The sequence below is a fragment of the Dasypus novemcinctus genome, chromosome 8 (genome assembly GCF_030445035.2).
Source record: "Dasypus novemcinctus isolate mDasNov1 chromosome 8, mDasNov1.1.hap2, whole genome shotgun sequence".
NCBI classification, from domain to species: domain Eukaryota; kingdom Metazoa; phylum Chordata; class Mammalia; order Cingulata; family Dasypodidae; genus Dasypus; species Dasypus novemcinctus.
In genome coordinates this window covers 98,357,681-98,379,755 of record NC_080680.1, presented here as the reverse complement: position 1 = coordinate 98,379,755, position 22,075 = coordinate 98,357,681, and the positions used below count along the sequence as shown (strand labels likewise).

Genomic DNA, 22,075 nt, shown 5'->3' with positions numbered 1-22,075 from the left:
GAGCCTAAGGCCTGACAGTACCCCTGCCCTAGGGCTCCAGGGGACATGACAGCATGTCCTAAGGGCACTTGCTCCATCAATCCCCTGCATAAGAATCCCCATCTCAGGCTCTGCTTCTTGGAATCTGATGTAAGACAGTCAATACCCAATAAATGCTTGTCCTTATAACTTTTTTTTTAAAGCTAGTTCCAGGAGAGATCTGTAACCGAAAGAGCCTTCCTGATTCAGAAATCTTCCCTGGTCAGGCAAGTCATCTTTTCTCTGGGTTTCTTAGCACCCATTTATTCATTTAACATGAGTCTCATAGGCTTTCTCTGTGAACAAAGTCGACAATGGCTATGCTTTGGCTTTCAGAGATTACAAGTCCTCACTGCCCAGTTAATTAAGCACAATTGTCACATCCCAAGCTCCAGTTTCAATTCAGACAGCCCAGCTTGGTTCTGGTGTCACTCCTAATGCTGTCGACTGCAGTGAGGAACAAGGGCTAAGCGGGCTAAGCGAGGGCTCCCCTCTGATTAGGGAAAGGCGGCTTCAGGGGAGGGAGCAGGCACCTCAAATTGTCTACTGCACGGCCTGTGCGTGGCCTTTGTTTCTCTTCATCCTCTCTGCTGGGGAGGAAGTGGTCTTTCTGGCAAGAGAATACATCAAAATTCTTCTGAGAGAGGGGATCCAAATCAGTAGGAAAAAAGACCCTTTCACTGAGGATCCAGGGCAAAGAGGCCTTGCTGATGGAACCCTTTGGCATTTCCTGATGTTCTTAAGTTTCCTTCACTCTGAATGAAGTTGGGAATCTCTATGATTTGGGAAAGAAGTTGGGAATCTTTATGATCTTCGGAGGTTCTAGCTGCTGCTTGCACACCTCCTCTGCCCAGGAGCTCACCACGTTTCCGGGTAGCCCATTGCACCCTCTGAGGACTTTGGCTGCTGAAGTTTGTCCTCAGGCAGAGTTGGAATCCGCCTCCGCTGGTCCTAGTCGAGCGTAGCACGCTGCCCGCCCCACCTGAGCTCTTTAGCCCGAGCCCGGTGCCAGGGCTCCCTGGATCTCCTCCCCTCACCCCAGGCTCCTGTCGAGCTCCCCTTCCGCGCCCGGCCGCAGCATCCTCCCCTTTATGCCTTCCTTGCCGGCGTGTAGTGAGGGGTTTTCTTAAGTGACCGAGCGCACTCGGCGAACGCCAGCCCTGAGCCGGAGTCGCCACCTCCCCGCCGCCCACGGGAGCGGCTGGCGCGCCTTCCCCCCCCCGCACCCCCCCCGCGGCCCGGCCGCCCCGCCCCGAGGGCGGCTCCGGTTCGCGCCCTGCCCACCCCCGCCGCCGCGGCCTCAGCGCCCCCGCCCAGTCGCCCGGAACCAGCTGAGCACAGCTGGTCCCAGCAGCCGCCGTCGCCAGAGCCGCAGCAGCAGGTAGAGGAGGGGGGCGGCTAGGTCCCAGGCGTCTGGGGCTCCCCGGGCTGATCTGAGGCCCCCTCTCCTTCCCCGCCGGCTCCGAGCTCGCCCGCGCCAGGAGCTGCGTCCGGCCACGGGCATCTCGCTGGAGAAAGGCTACCCGCCTCCTTGTCCGGCTTCCAGGGGCCCAAGGAGTGTTGGTTTTGAGGGGTGGGGGGAGCTGGGGAATGAGAGGAGGGGGCCCGGCCTCCACCCATAGGCCCGGCTGGGCCGCAAGCACCCGAGGCAATCTTGACGCCGCCCCCCGCGTGTGGGGGGAGCTGGGCCCGGGGTTGCCCGGCTCTCAGAGACCCTGTCGGGGCGTGCAGGTAGCCGCCCGCCCGCGGTCTGGGCACCTCCGGGTAGTCCTCTCTCCGGATCAGTAGCTCCTGGAGAGCACCTTTGCCTACTTTCTCTAGGCAGGGCCACCTCCATCTCCTTCCTCTTTCTGGGCCCCTGCACTGTTAGAAAGTTCTTCCTTGTACTCTGAAATCTGCTACCTGTGGGCCTGTCTCCTTCCGAGCCCTGCGGTGCACGTTCCCCTCCCTGACTCACACGGAAACTACTTTCAGACTTGAAGGGGGTGATGGAAACCCTCTTCTCCCTCGGCTCCCATCTCTTCTGCAGTTCAAACACCCCCAAACCTGATTACAGCAACTTCCTCCTTGCCCAGAGCAGGTTGGCTGCCCTGGGCCTTGGCAAGGAGTGACAGGCCTTGGAGACAAGGACTGGACTGGGGGGAGAGGAGGCCCTTGGCTTCCCAGAGCTCCACAGCTGCCCAGACATCCACCGTTTTCTTGCTCCCCAGGCCTCCTCAGAGCAAAGGGGACTTGTCCGAAACATCCAGAACCTTGCAAAGCCAAATACTGCCGTGGGGGTAGAGGGGAGAGCGGGCTGCAAGGAAGGCGGGGCCCTTGTGGCCTCCTGGCTTTTGTTTGGCCTCTGGGGATTTTTCAGAGACTAAATCTGGTGTGTCCTGTTCTCCCAGGGCCACATTTCAGACTAGGGCACCTGGGCCTGGAGTCTCACCCCAAATACGATTCCACAGCTGACAAAACTCAAGGGCCACAAGGGCCTTGAGAGTTTGTGTCTAGCGTGCTGTCATAGTAAAGAAGGGGCAGGACTGAGACCCAGTGCCTAGCTGCCCTTCGCAGCCTTCTTCTAGCTGGTGGGACTTTAGACTCTTTCTTGGATGGTCTGTTCACTAAGGGACCAAGTATGCGCTCCCTCTCTTGCTCTTTCTCTCTTACACACACACACACACACACACACACACACACACACACACACACACACACACTGTGAGTTCTGACTTGGGAGTGCTGGTTGGTGTTTTGGGGGGTTGTTAAGGGAAAGAGGCTTGAACAGAGAGGAAGGATGGGAGGGGGGAAGTTGGCATCCAACTCCCTTAAAACTCTATTTTCCTTTTTTGGGGCCTCACTATTTATAAATGCCAGGAAATTGTAAACAGTTGGGGCAGCTTGGATTGGCACCCGGGGGAGTTACACAGCAGCAAAGAAGGTTTCCGAGTGAATCAGGGAAGGGAACTTGACTCCAGAATTTTCCATGGTTGTTTTTCTTACGGACTAACACGAGGCTGGGATAGCGGGCTGCTCAGGGGAGGGAGGGCAGCAGGGGTTTGCCTCTCATGGCATTTCCTTCCTTCCCTCTTCTTGATTCAGCACTCTTCTGGGCTTGTGTTCTGTGCCCTGCAAGGGGTCCCGGAGTTCCCTGCTCTCAAGAGGCTTCCCATCTGTAGTGGTTGACAGGATCATGCAATACTGAGAGTTACTGCAGCCTGTCAGAGGGGTGACTAATTCTGTCTGTATAAGCCAGACCTCAGAAATGAGTAATAATTTACCAGGAGGAAAAGGGGGTTGAGGAAACAGACATTCTAAGAAATAGGAACAGTTTATGCAAAGGCATTGAGGTTTTTCTGAACTCTTACCTGTGTGGCTGGAGCAGAGGGTAGAAAGGTAGTGGGGGGAATTGAGACTAAAAATAGTTGGAACTAGATTGCAAACTAAGGAGTTTAGATTTTATCCTGAAGGCAGTGATTGCGGAGAAAGATTTTTGGCCAGAGGAGTGATAAAAGCTATCGCTTAATCTTGTGGCTGGCAAAGAGGGTGCATGGCAAGGAACAAAACTAGAGGTAGGGCGACCCGGAGGAGGCTGGGTTGCAATGATTCAAGTGCACAAGGCTTCAGGTCTGAACCAGCACGGTGGGATGGAGCAGAGCGGCAGTCTTTGGAAGCTCAGCTGAAGGTCTTGAAACTTGCTATAAATTTCATCTAAAAGCTACTGAATAAGGCTGTTAAGTTATGTTGAGTTTTTCAATGTTATTTCTTTTTTATTATTTTTAAAATTAAAAAAAAATTGTTAAAGATTCAAGTGTAGAGAAAACGATAGAGGTGCCTTCATTCCTCTGAACCAAGGTAACCACTGTTAACAGCGGTGTGTGTGTGTGAGCTTTTGCGAACTGTTAGGAGCAAGAGCTGTTGATTGGATGCCTTCACACTTCTCTGCCCTTTAGAGTAGTTCTTGTCTCCCTACCCCATGTGAGTAGTTGGGGTCTTTCATGAGAAGTTGTTGGGTCGTGGAGATGGTGTCTGCATGGTCTGTAGTATTTGCTGAAGCCTCTGTCCCTGGTTTTCTTCAAGAAAACTTTTCCAGCCTATGGCTGCAGGCTCCAAGTGTGTCCATGTGCTTAATAGAGACAAGACTCTATTGTCTGAGAGAAGGTATAAGCAGTGACTTGGAGTGAGAGAAGGTATAAGCAGTGACTTGGAGTGGAACTGAGTTGTTGCTCTTTTGGGTGACCTTAGGCAAGTCCAAAAATCTCTGGGCCTCATCTTCCTCATTTTCCAAATTCGGGGGGAGGGTTGGTCTGCTAGAATAGTGAAAAAGCTACCTTTCATTATAAGCCCTAGATCACTGATCACTTCATTGACTCCCCACAGCCAGTCTTCTGAGATAGGCACTATTTTCCTCCCTTTACAGATGAGGAAACTGAGGATTAGGGAGGTTAAATAGCTTGCCTCGGGTTAAACAGCTCTTGGGTGATGGTGCCAGGATTCCTGAGGCCTGACTGCAGAGCCAGTAGCTCTCAGTCACCTCAATGAGCATTCTCCCCAAGGCTCCTTCTAGTCCTGATGTTATGAAAACAAGAGTTTTGCTGTGGCTGTGGTACAGGATGCAAGCCAGTGTGCACAGCTTGGGGAGCAAGTCCTGCAGGGAGGGCTGCAGGGGCCTCCCAGGGCTGTTTCTGAACTCACACTTGTCTATACCATTGAACACGCCTCCAGAGTTTGGGTCAGTCTCCCCTCCATTCTGGGAAATGAGGCTCCGAGAGGTCACAAGGCTTGCCCAAGGTCACTTGGTGAGTTGGGGGGCCCAGTCAGGACCAGCTCTCCCCTACAACCTCCTTCTCCTTTTGCCACTTGAAAGTTCTGGAAAGCTTTCTGCGGAGAGGCTGGGAAAACTGGGTACCCCCGTACCCCCACGGTAATTCACCAGGAACATGCCAGAAGAAGCAGGGATAAGCAGGTCCCAGGGGCTGTGCAGTTTTGGGGGAAGGGAGAAAGAGACCAGTGTTTAGGCAGCAGATATATTTTAAGTAAAAATATCTCCTCCCCTTCAAATGAGTGAGCGTGTGTCATGTTTCAGTCTGATGTGGTTTGTGAGGTTGGAGACCACAAGCAGGCTAGGTTCCTGCTGCTTGCCAGTTTCCCCTTTTTCCCTGCCGCTCCCTAACTGGCCATATGCCTACTCTGCCCTGCCCTGCCCGGGCCCACGTGGGCAATTGAAGGGCAGGGCAGAGAAAAGCAGTGAGTGCGGTGGGCAAGGCTGGGCAGCAGAGGGCCTGGGCTTGAGTCCTGGTTTTTGCCACTAACAAAGTGCTGGGCGACTTGGGCTAATGTGAGGCCTTTCTCTGGGCCTCAGTGTCCACTGCACACCAGGGGGGTAGACAGGACAATGTCAGGCTTTCCCAGCCTGCGGGTCAGAGGGCTTTGAGCTCAGCATGTAAGCAGAGGGACCTGCAAGTGTGTGGGCACAGAGTGAACCCACAGCAGCCATACTTATTTAAGTTACTTGCTCCAGGGCCCGCTGGAGACTCATTGCCCCATTTTGCAGATAAGGAAACTGGGGCCTAGGATTAATTTAGGTATCCTGTTCCCTGTTTTACAAGCAGTAATAACAGTGGCCACGGTATGTAGCGCGACTACTGTGCACGTCTACCTTTTGCCTTCATTGCCTTGTTTAATCTTCTAACAGCCCTGTGAGGGAGGAGATTTTGACTCACCTTGATGGATGAGGAGACTGAGGCTCAATCTAGAGAGGTGAAATGACATATTCTCTCTTTCTTGAGCCTCTTAGTAGCCCTAGGAAGTTGTTGCAATCCATCCCATTTTATAGACGAGGAAACTGAGGCTTGGAGACTTCTGCTCTCTTGCCCTGGGGCCAACAGGGGACTCCCAGCCAGCCAGGCTCCTCCCCAGGCCCTCTGCTCCTTTCTGGTCTTAGTTCTGTTTCACCTCTTGCGTTCAGTGCTTAGATTAAGGGATGTAAAGTATCCCCCAAACCCACTCTTCTCAGGAAGGGTTTGAGCCAAGGTGCCTCTGAGGGAACTCAGATGAAGGGGTGCACCAGTGGGAGTGGATTCATTCAAACAGTATTGTTACTTTCCAACCTCAACAAGGATATCATCTGCATCAGGCTTATTTGCCAAGCAGGAGACATGTATATCTACTTATAGCCTAACTTTGTGAGACTTCAGGGTGGGGCTTGGCCCTTAATTTCTTTTCTATAGCAGTTGTGGCTGGGCTGGGCTCTTGGTGGGTACTCAGTAAATACTGGTTAAGATTTTGGGGGTGGCTTGGTAGTATGGGTGGAATATATTCTCTGCTCCCCCACTCCCCACTACTGCTCCTCCAAGGGGCTTTTTCTTTCTCTGATGTTTAAGATAAAAGATAAAAAAAATATATTTTAAAATTAGAGCTTCCCATAATTCTACCAACCAGAGATAATTACTGCTAACATTTGCATGCATTTCCTTCCTGATATTTTTAGGACATATTTTACCCCACATAGCTGGGGTCAAACTGCACTTAGAATTTTCTATTTTTTTTCTAAACATTAAAACAAATATCTTCTCATGCTGTTAAAGTATTTTTTTTAAAAGAGTTTTAAAAGTATACTATGCCTCAGTAGATGAAAACATTTATTTCTGTTTAAGATATTTTCACTGCAATAGGCGGGGAGATTAAAAGAGTAAATTAATACATTGTATTTATAAAAAATAGGTTTTACTTTTTTTATCATGAGAGTGATATATGCCAGCCTGATTTTTCATCACATTTTAATATTATATCTGTGGTGTGCAAATACCATGTTTCACTACCCAAACTTCTATTATTAGACATTTAGGCTGTGCATAAACAACACTGCAATGAATACTCCTATGCATCGCCTAGAGGAGAGCCCCAGAAATAGGGTTACTGGGTCAAAAATGACACATTTTTTGGCTTTACTACATTTTGTCAAGTTGCTGTCCAGAAAGGTTGCAGCAGTTCTTATTATATAGATTCCCATCAGCCATAAATGAGAGTGGCAGCATTCTTGAGAAAGCCCAGCTGTCCCATTAGAGGTCTCAGGGACCCTTTCTCTGAAACAGTGAACTTCATTCATTCAACAGTTCAGCTGCAGTAAAGGGTAGCCATTCAGATCGCAGGCTGAAGAGTCAAAGAGAACCTGGTCCTGATATACCTGGAAGTATTAAGTGTTCAAGTAGCATAATGTATGCAGTCTATTCTTAAGTGTTTAGAAAATAAATGAACAGATCGATAGATGATAGATACATGTGTATAGAGATGCATAGATAGAACTAATGGCAAATGTGGCAAAATGTTAAAAGTTGGTAAATCTGGGTATCTAGGGAGGGGGTATAGTAGAGTTCTCTGTATTGGTTTTGTACTATTTTTGCAACTGTACTGTAAGTTTAAAATTATTTCAAAAGAAAAACTTAAAAAAACAAAAAAAAGCCCAGTTTTCATTCCAGTTTCTGCTGTGTTCTCACCACTAAGGAAATTTACCTCTCTGAGCTTCTGTTTCCTCAGCTGTAAAGTGAGAACTTCAGAGGATTCTGTAAAATGCCTTCTACAGTGTTTGGTGTGTGGTTATTACTTAGGTGCCAGGGGGTTTTATTATCATCTCATCTGACTCAGAACTGCTCTGGGAAGTAAACAGTTAGGGACAGATCATTCTCATTTTATGGACTCAGAGAGAGACTGACCATGTGACCTTGGTTTCCTGAGCTTCAAATTAGGCCCACCAGAAAGTATAGTTGGACTGTCATTTGGGAGGTAAAACCAACTTCTTTGTGGGCTAGCCTGGGACCCCGAGTCCCCAGTGGTATCTTGGTTTCTCTTGCCTCCTCTCTAAATTCTTTCTGAAGATGGGGGCTGCCTGCCTAGCTTTTTTAGTGGTCATAAAAAAAATTACATAAAATTCAGTTTTCAAAGTTTTATATGTTATTTTAAGTGCACTTTGGCTTCATCTGGCAGTTTTTTAGAAATGTGGACTTTCAGTCTCCACCCTTAGATTTGCCTGATTTAGCAAATAAAGATACAGGATACCCAGTTAGATTTAATAAACAATGAATAATTTTTTAGTGTATGTCCCATGTTTTGGGACATATTTGGGATTTATTTGTACTAAAAAATTGTTATTTATCTGAAATTCAAATTTAATTGAATGCTCTGTATTTTATCTGGCAACCCTGTTCACTCTGGAGCCACTAAATCAGAATCTGCATTTTCAAAAACTTCCCATCTGTGTACAAGTTCAAGTGTAAGAAGCACTGCACTAAGGGCCTTGCCATCAAATCCTGTGCCGAATCCTTTTTATAATGAACCCTTTTTGAAAAGAGAACTCACTTTTTGTAAGTTGCATAATTATTTCTAAATCAATCACTTACATACATCTACATTTTCACATGTTGGGTTTTCTTAATCATAGTACACCTGTATCAGTGTCAGCAGAAGGGAAATGTTCCTGTGCTAGTGACATGTCTTTGATAAGAAGCCCTGGCCTCTTTCCAGGCCTTACTTTCCTCATCTGTAAAATGGGCTGCATTTTAAGCATCCCCTCCACCCAGGTGACTTGCTGAGGGGGTTGCCAGGGACCTGGTCCATGGTCAGTACTCATGCCAGCTTGCTGGTCTGACTCCACACTTAGGTCCAAAGAGCTTGACTTTGTGTCCCCAGCCCCAGAGACTCTGTGTGTCTGCAGTGACCCTTGGGGGAGGCCACCTCTCCTGACTGCCTCCTCACCCAGAAGCATCGTTTCCAAACTCAGACCTTTTAGCTGGATCTTGGGAACTGCCTGGCACACCCCCTTACTTTATGGCTAGGAATACTCACGCCAGAGAGAGCAAGTGGGTTTCCTAAGGCAAGTCCTCTAATTGCTACTCTACCACTTGTGAGATTTCAAAATTAGCCATCTCACCCACAGTTACTTCAGTTATTATTAAACCGAAAGCCTGGAAATGTTCTCAGGTCCATGGTGAAAACCCTAGTTTGTCTTGGGTAACTCATTTCCCTCTTTGACCTGTTTCCCCACCTGCTTCCTCACCTTCTTTGGCCCTCCTAGCTTTGCTTTTCCACCAGTTGATGGTTTAATTTCAAGATCCAGGTAGTAGTTCTTGGCTTGTTTATTGTTCCTCCTGAAATGGAGTATTTTTTGTGATCACTGACTTGGATGTTAGAGCAGAGGCTTAATAAAGATGGGTGAAGGGTTTTGTTAAACAAGGTTGCAGCTGGACATAAAATATCCCAGGTCATTTCAGATTTAAACTCTGCACGCATTTTAAACTGTATACACGAATCACCTGGGGATTTTGTTAAAATGCTCTTTCAGCCTCAGTAGGTCTGAGATGGGGACTGAGTCTGTTTCTAACAAGCTCCCAGATGATACTGATGCCTCTGGTCCACAAACCATACTTTGCATTTTAAGAATCAAATCAGTTTCTCATTTTTCCAGATGGAGAAAATGGCTCAGAGAGGAAAGTCCCTTGTTAAGGGCCAAAGAGCTAGTACACAGCAGTTCCCAGGTCTTTTAATGTCTTATCTATATGGTTCTTTGTGACCCATCATATTTGCCTCCTTCTTCTCTTCCCAATGCTGGGTTAGTCTGTCTGTTTAGTCCACAGCTGTGAGTTCCTAGAATCTGAACAGCATTTGAAATATTTTGCTGCCTGATGACAGAGTGAGGTAGGGCCTTTTAAGGTTGATTTTCTCAGTGAGAAGCCATTCAAAGGGGGAGAAATACAGGCAAAGGACCTAAAGTATGGCTTTGAGAAACATTTCCACCACAAGTTTATATACTTAAACATTGTATATAACTGTTTAAACAATGTTTAAACATTGGGGGCTGGGGAATGGGGAATTAATACTTAATGGATGTAGAGGTTCTGTTTGGGGTGATAGAAAATTTTGGTAACAGATGGTGGTGATGGTAGCACAATATTGTGAATGTAATTAACACTACTGAATTGTGTACTAGAAAGTGGTTAAAATGGGAAATTCTATATTGTCTATATTTTACTACAATTTAAAAATAAGATGACAGATTCTCTCAGAATATGTTTAGGTGGCAGACTATAGCCTGGGGGAGGTCCCAGTGACTATTTTTGCATACCCCAAGCCAAGAATTATGTTTACATTGTTAAAGAGCTGTTAAAAAATAAAATTAAAACAGAGAAGAATCTGTGGCCTGCAAAACATAAACTATTTGCTATCTGACCTTTTATAGAAAAAAATTGCCATCCCCTAATCCAGAGTAACCAAAGCTTTATGTTTTTTCTCTAGCAATCAAAAGGCTTGGCCTTAAAACTTGAAAATTTGTGAGACCAAGACTTAGGGATGGTGGCTTGACTTGGTGGAAACTGTCCAGACATGTCAGCTGTGTGACCTTGAATACATTATGTCACCTTTCTGAGAATGTGTCGCTTCTTTGCAAAACAGACAATGATATGCACCTGGCAGAGCTGTGAAGATAAGTCATGATGTATGTAAAGAGTTGAACACTTAGTAGATGCTCAGGAATTATAGCTGTTGTTGAGGGTGGCCATTTGAACCCTATTGCGTAATTGGACAGATATCAGGTTCCCACTTCTCCCATTAAGTCTGAAGGCCCCCCACCCCCACCCCCAGTGATCTGGGCCATTTTTTTCCTATTTTATTTTTATTTTTAAAGAAGCTTTAGATTATATAAATATTACATAAAAAATATAAGGGATTCCCATATGCCCTACCCCCTGTCCCTGCCACACCAACAAAATCCTTCACTAGTGTGGTACGTTTGTCACAACTCATGAATACATACCGAAGCACTGCAGGCTGTCTTTTAGGAGAGAAAATACCTCTGCTCCAGCTGCTCTCCACACCACCCTCAGGGCAGAAAGCTCCTCCTTAGCCAACCAGACAGGTTACTGGGGGTTGGTGGTATCTGCCGCCCTCCCTGTGCTCTAGGATATAATTCAGCAAACGCGCGCCCGTGAGAGAGCGGGGGCTGTCATCGTGAGTATGGAACAAAACGCCTCTCTTTGTGGCTCCATCTGGAGAGTGTGGGCGGTGGACTAGAGTCAGTGGTTTGCAGACCTTGTTTTTAAACTGCTGCAGCCTTAACATCCCAAATGGAAAACAGATCAGCTTAGAGTTAGCCACGGTGAATTCTAAACCCTGCAGTTTCAGAGCTCCTAGTGTGCTAGGGAAGAGTGTCATTCTCTTTTGCCCATAGATGGCAGCACCTGTACACTTAGCCATCCCCGTGTGTATGTGTGCAGACGGACGCATGTGATTCACTAGTTCTTTCCTTTGGCGACTTAAGCTGTGGTAGCCCTGGTCCTGTGCTAGGCTTTGGAACACAGATTAGTCTAATGGGGGAGGCAGACCTGGAATAAGGCTGTTACAATACAGGTGACAAGAAATTCGACTAGGGGGCTGTGGCAGCTCAGAGGAAGGATGCACTATCTTAAGGGCAGGGGCAGAGTAGAGGAGACTTACTGGAGGAAAGTTGGGACTTAAAGCATGAATGAAAGAGGAAAAAAAGAAAATGGATGGAAGAGTTCCAGGACAGAGGAAACAATCTGTGCAAAAATTACATTGAAGATTCAAGGAACAAAAAATGGGTTCTGTCTGGCTGGATCTTGGAAGAGTATGGGTGGGAGACAGGAACTGATGTGGGCTGAGGCTCAAGGGACTGATAGGGGCCAGATCATGAAGGATATTGAACATCTCGTTAAGGAGGTTGGACTTTCCTTGGGGGCAATAGGGGAGCCATGATAGAGTCCGAGCAGAGGAGTGACATGGTCTGGTCTTGCTTTGAGGAGACTGAATTGTAGAGCAGTGAGAGAGGGATGGGAGGAGCAGTTAGAAGGCTACTGCAGTCACCCAGGTGAAAGGTGACAGTCCTGTGGACCAAGATGGGGGCAGCAGGGATGGGAAAAGAGGATGCGTTCTGGAGGTAGTCGGGGAGAACTGGCAGGATGTGGTGATTTGTTGGAGTCAAGAGTGAAGTGAAGAAGGAAGAGGACTTGGCCGAATGGATAGGGCATCCGTCTACCACATGGGGGGTCCAAGGGTCAAACCCTGGGCCTCCTTGACCCGTGTGGAGCTGGCCCATGCGCAGTGCTGATGCGCGCAAGGAGTACTGTGCCACGCAGGGGTGTCCCCCGCGTAGGGGAGCCCCACGCGCAAGGAGTGCTCCCCATAAGGAGAGCCACCCAGTGTGAAAGAAAGTGCAGCCTGCCCAAAAATGGTGCCACACACACAGAGAGCTGACACAACAAGATGACACAACAAAAAGAAAACATAGATTCCCACGGCTGCTGATAAGGATAGAAGCGGTCACAGAGGAACACACAGCAAATGGACACAGGGAGCAGACAACTGTGGGAGGGAGGGGGAAAGGGGAGAGAAATATTAAAAAAAAAAAAGAGTGAAGTGAAGGAGCAGGGGACATTGCGGAGGAGGGTGCCCTGGTTTCTAGTCTGGCCCAAGGTGTGGATGGCAGCTATGGTGCTGTTTGCTGAGATGGGGAACATTGGGAGGGGAGCAGGTTGTACTTGGCATGTGTAGAGAAGAGAAGAGAACTGGATTGGAATGGCTTGCCTCACAAAGAGTGAACAGAAAGTGGGAGGTAACTAGTCATTTGCAGAAACAACACAATCCAGCTGTGCTGTGACTTATCCCAGGGAATCAGGAAGTTTCTGTGAAACTCTTTGGGGGAAGGTCCACAGAGCTGGCATTTAACACCAGAGTTCTGGGGTCCAGATAAGCCACTTGTGGGTACCAGGAACCCAGTTCCCCTGCCATGCACCAGTGTCACTCACAGTGCAGAAATCTATTAGGAATGTCTGAACCTGCAGGGCCCTACTGTATTTGGGATATGGGAGTCTTCCCTTGGCTTGGAGGAGCTGGTTTGGGCTGCTTGTAGGCAGGAGCTGGCCTGCTCAGCTGCTTTCTTTAAATGTAGCTGACTGGGACTATAGGTGGTGAAGAAGGGTGAAGATCAAGGTTGTCCCTGAAAGGCCAGGAGCTGGAGGTTTGACTGTACAGTCCATGGTGGGGCTGGTGTAGGATGGTCCTTTTTTTTTTAATAACTTATCTAACATCCGTTCACTGATCCTACTCTTTGTTAGACCAGGGCTGAAGGTTCAGAGGTGATGCAGAAAGCCTTCTTGCTTCCTAGGAGCTTATAGACTGGTGGGAGAGGAAAATGTGTCATCAGACAATTATAATGTAGTCTTGCTTAGTGCTATAAGACAGCAGTGCAAAACAAAACAAAACAAAACAAACAAACAAACAAAAAAGACAGCAGTGCTGTGGCAGAGAGATGGGAATATGCAGGTAAACAGCTGTGGTCCCTAAACTGCACATGTACTAGATGGGTAAGATCCAGTTTAGAGGTGACTTAGGGATTTAATTATAAAAACTAGTCTTAGTAATTATTAGAGGAAACATGCATTGTGCATAACTCTTGACATATTTTAGCTCATTATAATATCTCACATTACCCCCTTTTTACAGACGAGCCTGAGACTCAGAGGGGTGAAGTAACTTTCTCAAGTTACATCGCTAATTAGGCGAAAGGGTCAGTTTGTCTAACTCCAAAGACCTGAAACACAGCTCTGTAGTTGATTGTCAGCTAAATTCAGCAGGTAATGGGGCTGCATTAAATGCTAATGGGATTTTGAGATGAATTAATAGAGTTATGAGATCTAGAATGATGGGGGTGAAACTCCTTGCCCTGCTCTGGGTAAATCTTGTCTGAATGTCTAATTCTGGGTATCAGACTGTCAGTAGGGAGTTAACCTGGAGCAGATCTGGGAAGTGGGGGGGAGAACTGGATGCTCTGGTCTCAGGAAGAACTGGAGGAAAGGGTTGCTCAATTTGTAGAAGAGAAAACTTGAGGGGCCCAGGATTACTGTCTTCAAGTCTCCAAGGAGCATCAGGAAGCAGAGAGAACAGACCCGTTCTGTGTTGCCCCAGAGGGCAGAGCTAGGACCAACAGGTACAAGGCATAGGGAGAGAGATTTTAGTGCCTCCTAAGGACAATTCTTTTTTTTTTTAAACTTTACTTCAACTTCAAAAGGTAGCTCAGCAGATTTTGGAAGCATTGCTTTAAAAAGTCCTGTCCAAGAACATGAATCTTATTTAATCCCCAAAACAAATGCAGTTGTTTCTCCATTGCTGTGAAAGATGAATGAATGAGCATAGATTGGTTAAATGACATGACTAAGGTCTCCTTGTTAATGAAAAAATGAAAAAAAAATGCTTGATCATATTCACATCTCAAAAAGCTAGATCCCATATTCTTTTTTTTTCACCTTTAGCATTGATATAGTACTTTCTTTGCCAAAAAAATTACATTACTGTTATTTGTAGTCTGTTAGTTGTATTTTCCCCATGTATCACCAAGTTCTTAATACCTTATAAGAGAGGTATATTCTTTTTTTAATTTAAATATTTCCTGTACCCCCCATGGTTCCCTCTTCTGTTGGCTCATTGTTTTTGCTTGTTGTTTTTGCTTGTTGTTTTTGCTCGTTGTCTGCTCATTGTGTGTTTTGTTTCTTCTTTAGGAGGCACTGGGAACTGAACCTGTGACCTCCCATGTGGGAGGTGGGCGCCCAACTCCTTGAGCTACATCTGCTCCCTGCTTATTTTTTGTGTTTGCTTGCTGTCTGCTTGTTTGCTCCTTGTCTTGCTCATTGTTTTTTCTTATTGTCTGCTCATTTCTATGCTCATTGTCTGTTTGTCTTCTTTAGGAGACACCGGGAACCAAACCCGGGACCTCCAATGTGAGAGGCGGGCACCCAACTACCTAAACCATATTTGCTCCCGAGGAACATTCTTGAGGAACAATCTTCTTCTACCCAATCAAAATCACTATATTATACGGTCCCTAGATTATCCTCTAGCTGCCTTTCAATTAATATTAATCTCCCTAGACAACCCCTTTCAGCCACAATCACATTTATAAGGACAATTCTTAACCAGCCAAGCTGTCCAACAGAAGGTTTTACAGTCTTGGCAGTGATTTAGTGCCCCATTGATGGAGGTGTGCAAGTAAGGACTGTGTGACCCCTGATGGGGAAGGGAAGGAGTTGAAGCATCAAATGGGGATAACCAGATAAACTTTAAACTGGTGACACTGATTCTTGGGCCCTTTATTTGCAGGTGGTGCTGATAACTCCCCTTTGTGCAGTGCTCCACCTTGGGCAAAGCACCTCCCCACCGGCTGTCCTCACTCTGCACAGCCCTGTGAGGTAGGTGGAGCAGTGCAGCCCAGACTGCCCAGGGGAGTCTGGAGGTGCCAGTGGAAGCAGCCACTAGTAGCTGCATCCCCAAGGTTTTCCTAATAAGGCTCAGAGTACGTTTCTATCCATTGCCTCATCTGCTCCTTACCACTCTTGTGAGGGTGGCTGGGCAAGGGTGATCCTGTGGGGAGGAGGCAACACCTGGGCTGGGCACAGGGACACCTGGGCTCCCACCTGGCTTTGCTGCTTGCTCCCTGTGTGACTTTCGGGGAGTTGCTTTCCTTTTCCAGGGCCCAGTTAGCTGTTCTGTAGAAAGGTAGATTTCCCACGAGGGGGTGGTGCGGGAATTCTCCCTAGAGGCTTTGGAGGAAAGCTGGGGTGTGGCGTGGCTGCTTATTGTTGACTGTGTGAGGAATACCTGAGAAGTGTGAGTTACCAGCAGGTGATGAGTCACGCTCACCTGGGGATGGCAGGTGGGGGGTTAAGGGGGGGATGGGACAGTGACGGGGATGGGACACCCGACTATCAGATTCACAGTTGACCCACTGAAGTAGGCTGGGAGGCAGGCGGTGGAGTTGATCCTGGGTTCACAGTCTAGTTCAGGCCTCAGTTTCCCCACCTGTAAAATGAGTGCTTTAGTCTCTCCCCCAACCACCTCACAAGATTGTCGTGAGGAACGAATGAGCTTCCTGATGCACAAGGAGTTCATGAGCTGTGAAATAGGAAGGATTACTACTAGGGGAAATGGTCTAGTTTCCACCACTGGAACAGAAGTAAATTCCTAATTAGCAATTGTGAGAACAGCCTAGAAAACACCCCTTAAGCTCATGACATCACCTGTGGTTGCCAAAAGGAGAAGGGGCCAAACCCACATGACTTGCTCATCATTCAAGGCCTATCTGGCTTCCTGGTGGTGACACGAGCCAGCTGCAGTCAGAACTGTTCTTCTTTCCCAAAGCTAAGATGAAAAGGCCTTTTGATGGTCTCCAAAAAGTTTTGTCCACAGAGTCCGGGATTCTTAGCAGGCCTGCTGGGCCCAGAGTGGGGGACTTGTCCTACTTCAGTTGCAGCCCGAAGGTTCTGTTGATCAAGGGGCAGCCTGATACCACCCAGATAGGAGGGACTGAGGGTGGCATCTTGGTTCCGATGCTCCTGTTTTTGAGACTGAGCCCTGGCAACTCCAAAAGCTGAATTGCCTCCAAGATATCTGTCACCAAAAAGGGCCTCTGTTAATGCAATTGGTAATGATGACCTGGGAACCTTCTCTTCTGGTTTCTTCCGCTTTGTAGATCCTGCAAGGTCAGGCTTGCTCAGGCCAAGCTCAGAACCTCTCAGCTCCAAGCTGGACTTTATCACCCTTCTTTACTCTTCTACCCCCTGCAATGTGCCCCTCTTGCCTCACACCCACCTCCACTGAACTTGGGCCCAAGGAGGCCCCAATGAGCTCCCAGTTGTTGAGTCCAGTGGTGTTTCCTCAGGTCTCCATGTACAACTGCTCTGCCGCGTTGGATACCTTCTTCTAGAAGCTCTCTCTCCTTGTTGCTTCTGGGAGGCTGCACTGTCCAGTTTATACCCTACCTCGCTGGTTATTTCTTAGACCCTCTGTCTCAGCCCTGCTTTTCTGCCTCAAATGTGTCAGGATCCTGACCACTTTCTTGTCTTAAGCTACATAAATAGGTTCATTCATCTATTCATTCATTCACTCATTCATTCATGCATTCATTTGACATTTGTTGGAGAATCAGCAAAGAACAAGGCAGGATTCTCACAATTTTGGGAAGGAGATGCACACTAAGTCATCACACACATAACTAATTCTTTCTTCAGCTGTGAAGGAAACAACGCAGGGTTATGAGCACCTGTGGCATGGAGTTGGCATGATGGGATCTCGTCTAGACAGGTCAGGGCAAGCCTTGAGACCTGAAGGGGCAGTGGAAGGTACCAGTGAGCAGGGAAGGAGGAGCCCCTAGGCAGAGGGAACGGTAGGGGAAGGGCTCTGAGGCAGGATGGAGTGTGAATGTGTGGAGCCTCTGAGAAACTGCGAAAGGAGGGAGGCTGCTGCAGGGGGTGGGGATTTTGGCCTGAGAAGAGGCTGGAGACCCACTGGCAGCTGGGTCATGCAGGCCTGGGGGGCCTCATTTGGATTTTAGCCTAGACCAAAAACGTTGGAAGCTCTGAAGCAGGGTAACTACCTGCCCAGATTTCATGATTGGAAACAAGCCCTGGAACAGAGGAGCACCAAGGACCATCCTGATAAGTTCTGAGGGTGTAAGTTTTGTTTTTTCCACACCGTGGCGTGCTGATCCTGAGCCTCAGCTACGGGGCTTGGCATTGGGCCTGGGAAATGTCCTCTCTTGGCTCTTGGCATTTTTTCGTTTACCCCGCCCATCCCTGCTGAACTTCCGCGCCCGCCCTTGGAGATCCCACACTAGCCCGGAAGAGGGTGGCCAACGCTGAGTGCCTTGCTGTCAGCGTCAGGGCTTAGGCTGTGCGGGAGAGCCTTCCTGGCTGGGTGCCTGGGGAGGCAAGCGCGGTGAGGAGACGAGTGAGCCGTCCCCTGCAAAAAGCTTGGCAGCCTGAAAGTGCCACCGTGCTGGGGAGTGATGAGCAGTACTGAGCAGTGCGGCTGAAGCAAGAGTGCAAGGGTTGAAGTGGGAAGTGGTGGTAGAAGAGGAGTGAATGGGTGGGATGAGTCCTAGAATGGTGAACTTTGATCCTGTGGGTGTAGGGAGCCCTAGGCCTCTAGCTGAGGAGTGACTTCATAGCTGGGAGCATGGGCTCCCTGGACTCCGGGGACCAACAGGCCTGAGCCTGAAGCATCACTGACTTGCTGTGTGTGCCTTGACAAGTCCCTTAACCTCCCTTAGTTTCCTCATTCGTGAACTGGGAGCGATAACAGGGTTGTTGCCGATTAAACGATGAGCAAGTAAAGTCCTCTGCATATGCCTGGTGCCTGGTGACAGCTTCTTGGTCAGTGGTACCCATTATCTTTTTTTTTTTTTTTAAAGATTTATTTTTTATTTATTTCTGTCCTCTTCCTCCCTCCTTCCCTCCCTTGTCTGCTCTGTCTCCATTCGCTGTGTGTTCCTCTGTGTCCCCTTGGATCCTTGTCAGCGGCACCAGGAATCTATGTTTCTTTTTGTTGTGTCATCTTCCTGCACCAGCTCTCCGTGTGTGCGGCGCCATTCCTGGGCAGGCTGCGTTTTTTTCGCACTGGGCGGCTCTCCTTACGGGGCACACTCCTTGTGCGTGGGGCTCCCCTATGTAGGGGACACCCCTGCGTGGCACGGCACTCCTTGCGCGCATCAGCACTGCACGTGGGCCAGCTCACCACATGGGTCAGGAGGCCCTGGGTTTGAACCCTGGACCCCCCATATGGCAGGCAGATGCTCTATCCATTGAGCCAAATCCACTTTCCCCCATTATCTTTTAATTTCCCAGTTGGTTGGTGATGGCCCCAGTCCATACAACAATCTGCTCTTGAGGGAGTTCTCTGCTGCCTGAGTCCATAATCTGGACTAGAAGCAAGGTGTGCCCAGCAGCCACAAAGGAGCCTTCTGGTGGGACATTGAAGGGTTTGGAAATGCCTTGACATTTCTCCCACTGTTGTCTGGCAGTGGGCTGGGCACAGAGGACTGACCCTGAATCAGGGTCTTCTTTCTTTCTTTTTTTTTTTTTAAAGATTTATTTTTTTTTACTTATTTCTCTCTTCCTCCCCCCATTCCCTCCCCCCCCCCCCATTGTCGTCATCTTGTTGTGTCAGCTCTCTGTGTGTGCAGTGCCATTCTTGGGCAGGCTGCAATTTCTTTCGCGCTGGGTGACTCTCCTTATGGGGTGCACTCCTTACACATGGGCTTCCCTACGCGGGAGACACCCCTGCATGGCAGGGCACTCCTTGCACGCATCAGCACTGCGCATAGGCCAGCTCCACACGGGTCAAGGAGGCCCAGGGTTTGAACCATGGACCTCCCATGTGGTAGGCGGACGCCCTAACCACCGGGCCAAGTCTGCTTCCCTTTATTTCTTTAAATCTAGCACTTAGCTCAAGGCTGGCATATCATGGCCGGCTGTCTGGTTTTTCATAAACACTGAAAGAGAAAAACAATTAAACAAAACAAAATCTAGACCTTGGGATTATCAATGCCAGCATCTTCATTTTCTGGCTGAGGAATCTTGGGTCCAGGGAGGGACAGTGACTTACCAAGGTTGCCCAACCATTCACTGGCAGGGCTTGGGCCTGTTCTTTCCCTGGCTCAAATGTTTATTGCAATTCTCATTTTAAGATGCTGATAATTTAAAAGTCCCCAAGTTGCCTGGGGCAGTGGCAACAATGAAATGGGCATTTGGGGATAGGACCCTTACTCCCCCATCCCCAAACTCTGTCTTGGCTAGAAGGGCCCTGAGGGCATCGCATCCTACCTCCCTAGCTTGGGGAAACTGAGGCCCAGAGTGAAGTAGTGCCTTGTCCAGGGTCCCCAGAGGGTAGGAAGCAGAAGAGGTGCAGCAAGGCAGACCCCTAAAAAATCAGCAGTAGGCAGGGCTCTCCCCGCACTGCCTCTGGCATAAGGAAGTAGAGCGTGAACCATGGCTTCCCGAAGAAGTTTTGGTTTTTAAATGTAACAAGGAGAACGTCCACTTCCGGGACTGTGTGTCCTGACGCCTGTGGAGTTGGGCCTGGCACAGCTATTTCAGACTCACCACAGCATCCTATTTATAGGCTGATGTGATTAGGTTGGCGTGGGTCAGGAGAGGCCCGCCTTACCCCCACCCCGCACAGCAATGGCCGAGGAAGAGGCCCTCGGGGGGGATTCTGACCCGTGGGTGAGTAACAAGACTTGGGGTGGGTCAGCATGCTGCTGGGTGGGGGAGCGCCAGGGAGGTCTGATGGGCAACCGTGCTCCTGCTGGACTCCCAGTTCTGCCTCCAGCCAGGCCCCCTGCAGAGACATACCAGTTCTGATCCAATTCTGACTCTGCTTCAGAATCCTGCACTGCTTCAGATGAGGCTTAGGTTTCCCTGCCTGGGCCACACCTCCAGGCTTTGCTCCTGCTGTAGGCTGGTGTCCGCTCTTCCAGCAGACAAACCCCATTGATCCCTCAAGGTGCTGCTCGCTTGCTCCTCCTTTGAGGCTCCGGCAGGCAGCTGCTGCTCCCAGCTTTGTGTTCCCACCGCCCACAGCCTCTGGAGCGAGCCGGAAACTCCCAAGGCAGGCCTAGCACAGACGGAGAAAGAAAGGAGAAAAGCTTTTGCCACTGAGCACCTGCTGTGGCCATTCACTTTACTCTTTGTGCCACTCCAAGCAGTAGGAACTTTTTAGAAATAAGATGCATGGGAGTGAGAGAAGATTCCAGAGCCAGACAGCCCTGGATTCAAACCTGCGCTGCACTCTGCTAACTATGTAACCTTGGGCTAAACCTCTCTGAGCCTCTGTTTCCCCATCTATGAAATATAAATGATGCCAGCCATGGGTTTTGGGGGAAAATTCAACAAGACCATACTGTTTATAGTGTAGCAATAGGTGTTCTTTACAGGTGGGGAAAGTGAGGCTCAGAGCAGGGACACCCCTTATCACGGGTCCCATACAAGTCAGTGGGCAAGAGGAGAGACTGGGCCTTGGGAATCCTGCTGTGAGGCTACCCGGTGTCCTCTCCTCACTCCCTCGCTCAGCCTCTTGGCAGGCTGGGTGGGGCCCCCCTGGGCCTATTCTGTTCCCCAAATCTAGGGAAGCTTTGTTCTGGGATTGTTTTTCTTAAGAAGCTTTCCTCTGTGGGGCTGCTCATGACTCAGAGCCTTGAGTCACCCAGAGGTTGAGGACAGGGGGAGGAGGGGGGAAGGCGGAAGGGGGAGAGGGGGGGAGGAGAGAGGGGCTCCCATTCCAGCTCTTGCTCTCCTGCTGTCCGACTACAGGTCTGACAAGTCCCGTCTTCTGCCTGGCCTCAGTTTCCACAAGCGTGAAGGGAGGATGTTGGGTTCTTGTGGTTCCCAGTCCTGACTGAGCCTAAGAATCGCAGGTTCCCGGGCCCCACCCCAGACCTACAGACTCAGAACCGGGGGTGGGCCCGGGAGCCTATAGTTCTCTGAAACCTGCCAGGTGATTCCGAAGCACGCCTGGTCTGCAGAGGCTTTGGGGAACCACGTGGCTGAAGGATACTCCCAGCTGGGCCTCCAAGTGTTGGCTCAGCCTCTGCTCGAACATCTTCGCTGATGGAGAGCTCACTTCTCTTGCTCTATGCTCTGACAGAATGGTGCCCAGAAGATGCACGGGTGTGTTTTAAAACAGCTTGATTGAGGTATAATACTTGACTTACCATAAAATGCACCCATTTTAAGTGTACAGTTCAATGCTCTTTAGTAAACTTGCAGACTTGGGCAACCATCACCACAATCCAGTTTCAGAGCATCTCCATCACCCCCAAAAGATCCCTCGTGCCTGTTTGCAGTCAATCTCTACCCCCACCCCCAGCCACCCCCTCCTCTACTTTCTGTCTCTTTGTCTTTCTGCCTAGACCAGGTTCGACTTCTCACTTCACTCTTTCTGGCTGAGCGGCCTTGTGCGAGTTACTGCCCCTCCCTGAGCCTTGGATTTCTCTGTGGGGGAGGGGGTGATAATCATGCCTTCTTTATGCATTGTTGTCCTACTCTGCATAGGAAATGCACCCTAGGATTGGGGTCGTGGGAGCCTGGCCCACAGCACACACGACGTAATAGAGCTACCCAGACACAGTGGTACTAATAAGAGCACACATATCTCCACCTCTCACTCTGTGCCGGGCCTTGGGCTAAGAACCCCAAATGCATGATGTCTTTTAATCCCCTAAGTCAATTCTGTTAGGTGG

At 48.9% G+C, this 22,075-nt stretch overlaps 1 protein-coding gene across 4 annotated transcripts in view; it reads left to right on the top strand.

The window, feature by feature from the left end:
* The first annotated feature begins 1,290 nt into the window (after positions 1-1,290).
* The window catches only part of GSN (gelsolin), a 58,044-nt gene continuing 37,259 nt past the window's right edge, over positions 1,291-22,075 (top strand). For 2 of the 4 annotated variants that reach the window (XM_004483569.5, XM_071217026.1), the window contains exons 1-2: positions 1,307-1,399; positions 15,160-15,248. Coding sequence is in view for 1 of the 4 variants with exons in the window: in XM_058302461.1 (XP_058158444.1) it covers positions 20,019-20,060 (42 nt within the window). In the remaining 3 variants the exon portion in view is untranslated. Of the gene's footprint in view, positions 1,400-15,159; positions 15,249-20,003; positions 20,061-22,075 lie in introns of those variants that run through there. The other 2 variants (XM_004483570.5, XM_058302461.1) reach the window with 2 other exon arrangements.